The sequence below is a fragment of the Mustelus asterias genome, chromosome 8 (assembly GCF_964213995.1).
Source record: "Mustelus asterias chromosome 8, sMusAst1.hap1.1, whole genome shotgun sequence".
NCBI classification, from domain to species: domain Eukaryota; kingdom Metazoa; phylum Chordata; class Chondrichthyes; order Carcharhiniformes; family Triakidae; genus Mustelus; species Mustelus asterias.
Genome location: NC_135808.1, coordinates 85,232,078 through 85,244,176, shown reverse-complemented (window position 1 = coordinate 85,244,176; position 12,099 = coordinate 85,232,078). Strand labels below are relative to the sequence as shown.

The 12,099-nt window shown below is 42.9% G+C and overlaps 1 protein-coding gene across 5 annotated transcripts in view; it reads right to left on the bottom strand.

The window, feature by feature from the left end:
• Positions 1–12,099, bottom strand: part of lepr (leptin receptor) — a 109,059-nt gene that overhangs the window by 59,681 nt on the left and 37,279 nt on the right. For 3 of the 5 annotated variants that reach the window (XR_013498534.1, XM_078218425.1, XM_078218426.1), the window contains exons 6-7: positions 9,609–9,754; positions 7,053–7,194 (exon numbers count right to left, since the gene is read on the bottom strand). Coding sequence is in view for 4 of the 5 variants with exons in the window: in XM_078218425.1 (XP_078074551.1) it covers positions 7,053–7,194; positions 9,609–9,754 (288 nt within the window). In the remaining variant the exon portion in view is untranslated. The remainder of the gene's footprint in view (positions 1–7,052; positions 7,195–9,608; positions 9,755–12,099) is intronic. The other 2 variants (XM_078218428.1, XM_078218427.1) reach the window with 1 other exon arrangement.

Below are 12,099 nucleotides of genomic sequence, written 5' to 3'. Positions count from 1 at the left end.
CAGGTTAAAGTCCAACAGGTTTATTTGGTAGCACAAGCTTTCGGAGTGTCGCTCCTTCTTCAGGTGAGAGAGGAGTTGTGTTCACAAACAGGGCATGTAAAGACACAAATTCAATTACAAGATAATGGTTGGAATGCGAGTCTTTACAGGTAATCAAGTCTTAAAGGTACAGACAATGTGAGTGGAGAGGGAGTTAAGCACAGGTTAAAGAGGTGTGTATTATCTCCAGCCAGCACAGTTAGTGAGATTTTGCAAGCCCAGGCAAGTCGTGGGGGTTACAGATAGTGTGATATGAAGCCAAGATCCCAGTTGAGGCCGTCCTCATGTATGCGGAACTCAGCTATCAGTTTCTGCTCAGCGATTCTGCGTTGTCGTGTGTCGCCTTGGAGAATGCTTACCCAAAGATCAGAGGCTGAATGTCTGGGACTGTTGAAGTGTTCCCCGACAGGAAGAGAACACGCCTGCCTGGTGATTGTCAAGCGGTGTCCATTCATCCGTTGTCGTAACGTCTTCTTGGTCCCCCCAGTATACCATGCCTAGGGACATCCTTTCCTGCAGTGTATTAGGGAGACAACATTGGCCGAATCACAAGAGTATGTACCGTGTACCTGGTGGATGGTGTTCTCACACAAGATGATGGCATCCGTGTCGATGATCTGGCACGTCTTGCAGAGGTTGCTGTGGCAGGGTTGTGCGGTGTCGTGGTCACTGTTCTCCTGAAGGCTGGGTAGTTTGCTGCGGACAATGGTCTGTTTGAGGTTGTGCGGTTGTTTAAAGGCAAGAAGTGGGAGTGTGGGGATGGCCTTTGCGAGATGTTGGTCTTCATCGATGACATGTTGAAGGCTCCGGAGAAGATGTCGTAGCTTCTCTGCTCCGGGGAAGTGCTGGACGATGAAGGGTACTCTGTTCGCTGTGTCCCGTGTTTGTCTCCTGAGGAGGTCAGTGCAGTTTTTCACTGTGGCACGTCAGAACTGTCGATCGATGAGTCGAGTGTCATATCCTGTTCTTATGAGGGCATCTTTCAGCATCTCTAGGCGTCTGTTGTGATTCTCCTCATCTGAGCAAATCCTGTGTATACGGAGGGCTTGTCAGTAGGGGATGGCTTCTTTAACATGTTTAGGGTGGAAGCTGGAGAAGTGGAGCATCGTGAGGTTATCCGTGGGCTTGCGGTACAGTGAAGTACTGAGGTGACCGTCCTTAATGGAGATGCGTGTATCCAAGAATGCAACCGATTCCGGAGAGTAGTCCACGGTGAGTCTGATGGTGGGAAGGAACTTGTTGATGTCATCATATCATTGTTTCAGTGATTGTTCGCCATGAGTCCAAAGGAAGAAAATGTCATCGATGTATCTAGTGTATAGCATCGGTTGAAAGTCCTGTGCGGTGAAGAGATCCAGACACACGGAACAGCCATGGGGACCAAATTCGCACCTCAATATGCCAACATCTTCATGCACAGGTTCAAACAAGACCTCTTCACCGCACAGGACCTTCAACCGAAGCAATACACTAGATACATCGATGACATTTTCTTCTTTTGGACTCATGGTGAACAATCACTGAAACAACTATTTGATGACATCAACAAGTTCCATCCCACCATCAGACTCACCGTGGACTACTCTCCAGAATCGGTTGCATTCTTGGACACACGCATCTCCATTAAGGACGGTCACCTCAGCACCTCACTGTACCGCAAGCCCACGGATAACCTCACGATGCTTCACTTCTCCAGCTTCCACCCTAAACACGTTAAAGAAGCCATCCCCGACGGACATGCCCTCCGAATACACAGGATCTGCTCAGATGAGGAGGATCGCAACAGACACCTGCAGACGCTGAAAGACACAGTCATAAGAAAGGATATGGCACTCGACTCATCGATCGACAGTTCCGACGCGCCACAGCACCGACCTCCTCAGAAGACAAACACGGGACACAGCGGACAGAATGCCCTTCGTCGTCCAGTACTTCCCCAGAGCAGAGAAGCTACGACATCTGCTCCGGAGCCTTCAACATGTCATCGATGAAGACTAACATCTCACCAAGGCAATCCCCACTTCTTGCCTTCAAAAAGCCGCACAACCTCAAACAGGCCAATGTCCGCAGCAAACTACCCAGCCTCCAGGAGAACAGTGACCACAACACCATACAACCCTGCCACAGCAACCTCTGCAAGGCGTGCTGGATCATCGACACGGATGCCATCATCTCATGTGAGAACACCATCCACCAGGTACACGGTACCTACTCTTGCGACTCGGCCAACGTTGTCTACCTGATACTCTGCAGGAAAGGATGTTCCGAGACATGGTACATTGGAGAGACCATGCAGGCACAATGACAACGGATGAATGAACACCGCTTGACAATCACCAGGCAGGAGTGTTCTCTTCCTGTCGGGGAACACTTCAGCAGTCACGCGCATTCAGCCTCTGATCTTCGGGTAAGTGTTCTCCAAGGCGGTCTTCACGACACACAACAACGCAGAATCGCTGAGCAGAAACTGATAGCCAAGTTCCGCACACATGAGGACAGCCTCAACCGGGATCTTGGATTCATGTCACACTATCTGTAACCCCCATGACTTACCTGGGCTTGCAAAATCTCACGAACTGTCCTGACTGGAGACAATACACACCTCTTTAACCTGTGCTTAACTCTCTCTCCACTCACACTGTCTGTACCTTTAAGACTTGATTACCTGTAAAGATTATCGTGTAATTGAGTTTGTGTCTATATATGCCCTGTTTGTGAACACAACTCCTCACTCACCTGAAGAAGGAGCGACACTCCAAAAGCTTGTGCTACCAAATAAACCTGTTGGACTTTAACCTGGTGTTGTGAGACTTCTTACTGTGCTAACCCAGTCCAATGCCGGCATCTCCACATCTTTGCACTTGTCTGCCAGTGATGGTGTTGTATAGCATCAATTCTCCCAGCAACTCATTTTGTACTTCACAGACCACTAGCTACAAGCTACATTGCTATGAAAGTTTTGCAAAATTACAATGTAAAAAATCCTCCATGTAAAGCTTTAAAAAGGAGACTGAATTATATCTGTGTAGCCTGACTCAATTATCCTTTAGCCACCTTTCGTAGGAAGACGAAATGTCATCTTCACTCTTCCAAGCATTATCAGCCTTGGCACTCCGAACAAATAATGTAACGGCTCATACATGAAAGGTGAACAATTCGGGAGACATGCATTAGCATATTTAGGAAAGGAGAAGGCAAGAATATATTAAAACATCAGCTGCAAATCAGCAGAACATTAAGATGTGGCAGAAGTATTGAGCACTTATGCAAGCCAAAGAGTCAAACATAACAAGAAACACAATAGGTCATTTGGTCTCTCTAACATATTGCATTGTAGCCCATGATTCTTAAAGAGACTCTCACATTCAATATCCCATTGAAAATAGTGACAATAAAGTATGATTCTTTACAAATAGCAACTTTTTCATGAAAACATGTTTGACGAACCTTTCTCATCATTTGCCTATTAGCATGAGACATGGCATGAATCAAAACAAAATATATAGGAAACAAAGTTAGGCTCTGTATTATCAATGTTACAGATGTTGCTTTGGATCTAGAAAGATGGGTAGAATTCTCCCAAACTCATGTCGGCGCATTCAATGGCAGGTAAATTGACATGACTTTTGGCTTAACCATATAACTATCATGTCCTGCAATGAGCTGGAGTCTGGTTGATGGAAAAGTTGACTGCTTTTCAGTCTTTTAAAATTAAACTTGTTGAACCACGGTAAGGCAGTGAAACTAAATAAAGAATATCAGGAAGAAACAAAGGTGGTGCGGGTGAAGAGAGACACTGGTAACTTGGATAGATCCTAGAGACTGCTTAACTCAGATAAGAAGTCTCACCACACCAGGTTAAAGCTCAACAGGTTTATTTGGAATCACGAGCTTTCGGAACGCTGCTCCTTCCTCAGGTGAGTGGCCATTCACCTGAGGAAGGAGCAGCGCTCTGAAAGCTTGTGATTCCAAATTGTTGCGAGACTTCTTACTGTGCCCACACCAGTTCAACACCGGCATCTCCATATCGTAACTCGGATAAGATGGGGTTGAGTGTTCTAAGAAAATTTTACAAATATATTTATCTGGAAGATTGATCGCAAGGGCCTTCGCATAATGGGAATTTACTGTGGGAAAGATAAAGAAAGGACAAATTTCTGGGCAAGTTCAAACCTTAAGGTTTAAACAAAGAGCTCACATTTGGGTATTGTGATTTTAAGAGATTTACAGAAGAGTGTGGCCTGTCAATATGGTAACCCTGGATCATCCCTTGAAAAGGGTTGTAAATGTGGAACACAGTAAGAAGTCTCACAACACCAGGTTAAAGTCCAACAGGTTTATTTGGTAGCAAAAGCCACTAGCTTTTGGAGCGTTGCTCTTTCATTTCCACATAATGTGGAACACATCAGAGAACTTTACCACAGTCACAAGAGACCATCACTGAAAGTTGGAAAGAGAAACCCTGCTGAGTGTCACTAGGAGCAAGAATGGCATAATGTCTGAAGGAGAACAGATGCACTCAATGGGAGCTGGCCACTTCAGGTGATTGTATGACTAAACTTACTGGAAATATATTCGAGCATTCTGATGCCAGATATTATTGAAGCACTTATTTATTGAAGCACAAGACTGGGAAATTTTTAGGATCCAACAGCAAAGACTAAACTGCTCATATGAAGGGAGAAAATGAATTTTGAGAGAAAACTTGCATGCGGCATTAAAAGAAATACTAAGAGTTTCTATGGATATATAAATAAAAAGCGGGCGGCTAAGGTAAATGTGGGATCTCTACTGAATGAAGCTGGTGAATTGATAACAGCAAACAAAGAAGTGGTAGATATGCTAAATAACTGTTTTGCATCAGTCTTCCACTGTGGAACTCATTGCAAATATTCCTAAGTTCTCAGATGGGCTAATTTCAAATTAAATGGTAGAACTTTTAGAAGTCCCAATTACAAGGGATAGAGTATTAGAGAAACTCAAGGAGCTGAAGGTGGACAAGCCACCAGGACCTGACGGACTGCATGCCAAGGTTTTAAAAGAAGTGACTGCAGAGGTAGTGGACCCATTGGTTGAAATTCTTTGTAACTCGCTAAATTCCAGGAGGATACCAGAAGATTAGGAAACAGCCAATGTGACATCCTTGTTCAAAAAGGGAGTAAGGCAGAAGACAGAGAACACTAGGCTGTGGATTGAAAACTGGCTGTCACATAAAAAACAGAAAGTTGGAATAAATGGGTCTTTTTCAGAGTGGAAAGATGTAACTAGTGGGGTACCACAGGGATCAATTCTTGGCTCGCAATTCTTCGCTATTTACATTGTTGACCTGGAGGAATGAACAGAATGTAAGGTTTCCAAATTTGCCAATGATACAAAGAAAGATGGAAGGGCAGGTTGTGATGAGGATATTGTGATTCTGCAACGGGATATAGATAGATTGGGTGACTGGGTGAAAACCTGGAAAATTGAATTTAATGTGAGGAAGTGTGAGGTCATGCATTTTGGTAGGAGGAATCAAAAGGCAGATTATTATTTAAATAGAGGGAGACTGCAGATGAGTGAAGCACAGAGGGATCTAGGTGTTCTTGTGCATGAATCACAAAAAGCTAGCAAGCAGGTCCAACAAGTATTTAAGACGATAAATGGCATTTTGTAAAGGGGTTGGAGTTTAAAAATAGGGAGGTTTTATTGCAATTTTACAGGGTATTGCTGAGGCCTCACCTGGAATACTGAGTACAGTTTGGTCCCCTTACCTTAAAAAGGGTATAACAACATTGGAGGTAGTCCAAGGGAGAGTCACCAGGCTAATTCCTAGGATGAGAGGGTTGTCCTATCAAGGGAGACTAAATATTCCTTCGAGCTTAGAAGAGTAAGGGGTGAACTTATTCAAACACATAACATCCTGAGGGGGCATGACAGGGTAGATGGCAAGATGTTTTCGCTAGTGGGAGAGTCTTGAACAAGGGGAACATAGCTACAAGATAAAGGGCTGGTCATTTAAAACTGAGGTGCACAGAAATTTATTCTCACAAAGGGTGGTGAATCTCTGGAATTATCTACCCCAATGGATGCTGGATCATTAGAAGTATTTAAAGTGGAAGTGGATAAATAGATCAAGGAATAGAATGCTTTGGGGAATTGGCACAAAAAAGGAGTTGAGGCTGACATAGTTCAGCCAAGATCCTATTCAATGGCAAGGTGGGCTTGTAGGCCTACTCCTGCTTCTATTTCTTGTGTTCTTATTTGCTTGGCATACAGTAAGGAAGCAGTTTTGAAATTTTCTTTTTCAACTTGTTGAATCTGTAATCGTTTAGAATCTGTGCCTGTTTTAAATATGTAATTGCACGCACAAATAAACTATAACCCATTAAGTATAACAACTCATTGAGTAAATCATCAGTTTGTCCTCTTGTAATTCCCGGGTCAAGACAAAGTGTGAGCCTGAATGAGGGTTTTTAAAACAACAAGGCAGACACTAGGTACGTTGCTTCCTGGCCAGTGTTAATAGTAAAATTATATATCTTCTTCCTATAGCTGTTCACAATGTTATCATCACAGCACAAATGAGGAATGGAACTTAGGACTTTCCTCAACAAGACAGAGAATCATCATTAGCAAAGATGCATGTGAAATATTAATGAAAGATAATCTTACTACTGTAAGGAATATCTAAACATCAAAGATTTCTTTTAAACCTTGATTAAACATCATTACAATGATGTGGAGATGCCAGTGTTGGACTGGGGTGGGCACAATAAGAAGTCTCACAACACCGGGTTAAAGTCCAATTGGTTTATTTGGAATCACGAGCTTTCAGAGCAGTACTCCCTTGATGGAAGAGCAGTGCTCTGAAAGCTCGTGATCCCAAATAAGCCTGGTAGACTTTAACATGGTGCTGCGAGACTTCTTACTATAGTTTTACAAGAAATACAAAATAAAAAAAGGAAGAAATTCTGTATGCTGCTTTGTTTGTGGCACCTCCTCCTTATTTGCTGTAATTGTTCAATGCTTACCCTGTACATCCACCCGAATAGGATTGCTCCAATCACTCCAGAACCCTGGTCCATTGCGACGTTTACAACGAACAACAACCATGTAAGAAAGGTCACCCTGCAAATCACGAAGGATCAAAGAATTTTCCCAGACATTCTTAACCTATCACATAGGATAAACAATAGGTTAGAATCTTAAATGCGATTAAATTACATTTTGTTTGCATGAAGAGTATAGTAGAAATTGTATGATCTTTTGTATACATGTGTTTTATAATATGCAATGATGTAATTGAGCACCTGACCATAAACTGAACACAAATTTAGACAATATAATGCAAAATGATAGAATTAGTGTAAAACAAGAAAAAAACTGCTCTGAATTTTTACACATCCCTGCTGACTCCAGCAGCCCCAATGCCAAATTACGCTCTAACGAGCATTGATTAGTACAAGGCAGGACTTCTGCCCTCACTCAGGAGGAAGTGCCACCTTGGAGAGCTGCCAGGCAATCAGATTGGACAGCAGCTGTCCAGTCCCTTCAGGCACAGCGCTGCAGTGGCCGGAAGAGGCACTGGAACTAATTCCTGGGATAAGGAGGATAGGTAAGAAACAGAAGTCCTAGGGTGGAGAGAGGAGGTTAGGGAATGTCTGGGGGTTACTTGGTGGGTGCTCAAGGTCTCGGGGGATAGGTAGATGATTGGTGAGTACTTGCTCTTTATCTTTGATCTAAACGAGGTAATCTTAATCAGAGTAAGTTGAACATTCACTGGAAATAATAAGAATAAAAGCATAGGCAGGACTAGATGAATTAATTAAAATTTGATTACTAAATAATTAGTTAATTGAAACACTAAAGATGGCAGGGCAATGTGGAAGCTCCTACATGCCAGGGTGATCCAAGGCAAATTTGTTTACAGTAAGTCTGAAGCTCAAGGAATTTCAACTCAGAATTAATAAGCTTGAGTCTGAGCTTCGAACACTGCGATGCATCAGGCACTGGCCAAGTTCCCCAAGTACTTTGGTCCAGAATGCAGTCACATCCCTTACACTAGGGTCTTCTGATTTGGGATCATGATCACGGACAGGAGGGTGTGACTGTGAATGAGACAATTAGGGTGATCGAAATAGAAGAGCCTCAGCCTTTACAATTGTTGAACAGGTTTGAGGTTCTTGCAGCTTGTATGGATGAGAGCAGGGTCTGCAAGGTGGATGAGCACCAGATTTACCTATCTATATATACACACAGTGTGTGCTTTTGCTCAGCCCACTGCCTAACGCTCAATAGTTTACCATCCTGACTTTAAAAGATTCTGTTATATTTGCAACAGTGACTGCACGTCAGAAGTACTCCATTAGTTATGGAAACATTTGGGATGCTTTGAAGGTGTGAAATATAAGTGCAAACTCTTCCATCTTGTTCTTATGAAGTAGCTTTAAATTTAATACAAAATTCAAACTTATGTTTTAACATATTCATCCATGTCATATGTAGTACTTTTATTAATGTTCACCATAGATAGCATGAGATATATATGAGACAGGATACTAGGTAAATATTACACAATTGGAAGATTTTATTTGTGCTGGAGAATCAGCTTCAAGAGCCTGCCTGCCCATCCTCCTTAATTATGTGGCGAGTGAAGCCTCTGGTTATTAATTAGCCAATCAAAGCAAAATCATTGTTGGGAGAACGTTGTCAACAGAGTGCATTTGACTTTGACATCACGATCCGGAACAGAAAATCATACCCATAGGCTTCTCCACTCAATTTACTTTCTGAGGAAAAGTTCTGTAGTTTACTTTTCCCTGGTCTCGAAAGATGAATCGGCAAAGCTCCAAAATACCTCATTTTACAATCTTATTCTTCAGGATCTTTTACATTTTTCTTGTATTCATTAGGGTCTAGGGACTAGGTGCCTGGACTAGGGATCGGAAATTCCAGTCTGCCTCTGAGTAATGACCTTAATTCTTATTTTATGTACCTTAACTAGCTACCCACCAATTGAGGGCTGCATCATTCCACCCTGACCCTATCCTCCCAAAAGTGGCTCAGGAGCAGAACGGTGATGGAAACCAGCATGACAGCCAGCAGCTTGCAATTATGTACTCATTAGCTTCAGTTTCGACCACTTTATCAGGGTGAAAATCTTGCCCTATGATTCTGTATGGTCGGTGGTGGGATGGGTTTGATGAGCTCAATAGCTTTCTGCTCTTCCATGATTTCTCAAGTGTTTGAATGTATTGGTGTACCAATTTGCTATATTACAGAGCAATAGAATGCATAATATTACATGTAAAGCAGATTTGTAAGCATATTTTCTGTAGAAAGTAAGGGAAAATAAAAGACAAGCACTTGTGTACTTTGCAATTAACAACAACGGTTTACATTTATACAGCACTAGTAATGGAGAAAAATATCTAGAAGTATTTCACAAATTGTAATGAAAATCACTTCAAGGCTGGTGCATAGGGCTCAGAAAATAAGAAGTCCATTCGACTGTCCACTTAAGAATGATGTGTAGCACTGGGGAGGGAAAGGCAACAAATGAATATTTATTAGAAAAAGCAAAGTACCTTCCAGACTTTTTCTGGGATGCCTGTCGAGTATTTTACTTCAAACTGGACCAGATATGGTTCCGGCGTTGGACCTGTCCAACTTAGTTTGAAAAATCCTTCAGGTATCATTTCAGTTTGAACATTTAATGGCGGGTTTGTCTTAACTGCAACATACAAAGTATTGTTACAATGAAATTAACCTTACTCTGAAAGCCAACACATGCAATAAACTTCAAAACCATCATTTATTTCCAATAAACCCCTCAACCTAAATACTCTTCCAGGTATCATATAGCTTGTTGTATACTCCCAGCACTGCCTGTTAGCATTTCAGATTTCCAGAATCCTTTTATATTTTTACCTCTGGATTGGATATGTTGCTATTGCTTCCATTCCCAGTATACCATGATTGGAACGTCCAAGCCTTGCCTGTAGGGCAATTGTAATCCTACTGCTAACCATGTAAGAGAGCAATTGTAACTCCTAGTGGCATGGTGGCAAAGTGGTTAGCACTGCTGCCTCACAGTGCCAGGGACCTGGGTTTGATTCCCAGCTTGGACCACTGTCTGTGCGGAGTCTGCACGTTCTCCCTGTGTCTGCGTGGGTTTCCTCCGGGTGTTTCAGTTTCCTCCCACGGTCCAAAAGACATGCTGGTTAGGTGGATTGGCCATGCTAAATTCTCCCTCAGTGTACCAAACAGGCGCCGGAGTGTGGCGACTAGAGGATTTTCATACTATCTTCAGAGCAGTGTTAATGTAAGTTTACTTGTTACACTAATAAATAAACTTTAAGCACGTAAAATTGTTAACTCAAACATTTTTTTTAAAAAATCACTTGTTTAGCATATTTTCACCCACACACATTTTTTCCTTTGGGGGATAACAAGCGGATAGTGAAAGGATTCTGGGGCTGATCATCAACCTGTTGAGATGGGTCATGAACGCTCCTTCCATGGCCAAGGAGAACTACAGTGAGACTTGAACCCAGAGCTTCTGGTCCAGAAGTAGGAACCCAGCACTGTGTAACAAAAATGATAGTGGAGTCGGACACTTTAGGAATTTTCAAGCAGTTATTGGATGGGCACATGGAGCACACCAGAATGATAGGGAGTGGGATAGCTTGATCTTGGTTTCAGACAAAGCTCGGCACAACATCGAGGGCCGAAGGGCCTGTACTGTGCTGTACTGTTCTATGTTCTTCCACTTCTTTGAATCAGTTCCACACAATGTGTAGTGCAGTTACTAGTTGGACCAGCGGGAGAACTCTCACATCAATATCTTTCAAATTGCTAACACATCTGGATTAGTTTAGCCACCAAGATGGAATGCAGAATGGAGCAAGCCACCGCAGAATCCACCATTGATCTGAGCCAAGTATCTCCCTTCTGGCCATCAGAACTATTTTGGCAGGTTTGGAAAAGATGCTCTACCAGGAATAAAAACTGAAGAATTTTCCAAACAAGTAGGAAAAAAATGTTAAAATTTCCCATCATGAATAGTTGAAGATGGTTTTTGAAAAGAAGGATATATGACCAGTTACTCCATTATTTTAAAGTAGCTGTTGTATTTTTCAGTTCTTGAGATTCTATCAAGAATTTCTATCAAGGTGATCTCATTTTGGTAGTTACTCTTGAAGTCTTGGTCGATACAATAAATAATGCTTATTTTGTAGAACATGGCTGAAATATGTTAATTGTGATGCTACAATATGCTGATTGATCTTTACATAAAACACTGAATTGACACGTATGTTTGTCATTTGGAATACCATAATAGGTTGAACCCTCCCGAAAAATTTTAAATTGTCATAATGGCGAGAATAAATGGACTGATTCGTGTCTGGAGTTCATGATCAGGCATCAGGGTTGCTTTCTGGTGAGCACCACACAGTTGCTGATGCACATCAGGTGGAGGTGGGAACATTCAAATGATCGGACAGGCGGAGGTCTGCTGGAACCAAGGACACAGCTGGCCCCCAGCCAGATGCCAGGCCACTGGTTAAAGGTCCTCAGATCTGCTGGGATGCAGAAGTAGAGCTGGGGACTGCAGGAGGGGGTGTTGGAGACATTCCACCAACAGTGAGGCTGTTTGGAGGAGTGTAACAGCCTTCAGATTAAGGGGATGGTGCTGGAATTTGTGTGGTACCCAGGCCAATACTGCAAGGGTGGCGATCCCGATGGAAAACCTGGGGCAGGAAATGGTAAACACAGTAAGAAGTTTAACAACACCAGGTTAAAGTCCAACAGGTTTATTTGGTAGCAAAAGCCACACAAGCTTTCGAAGCTCAGGTAGTCAGGTAGTCAGGTAGAATGGTAGTCATGGGTGGCAGGGTCTAATGCATGGCAGAGTTGCTGAGGACCATGGCTGAGGGCCCCGGGAGCATGCTCAAGACACAGCTGTCAATTGCAGAAGGGCTCCTGAACTTGGGCCTGACTCAGAGGGCCAGGGCCGGGGCCACAAGAGCATGGCCCAATCTCAGAGGGCAAGTGCTGAGGGGCTCCTGAGCTTGG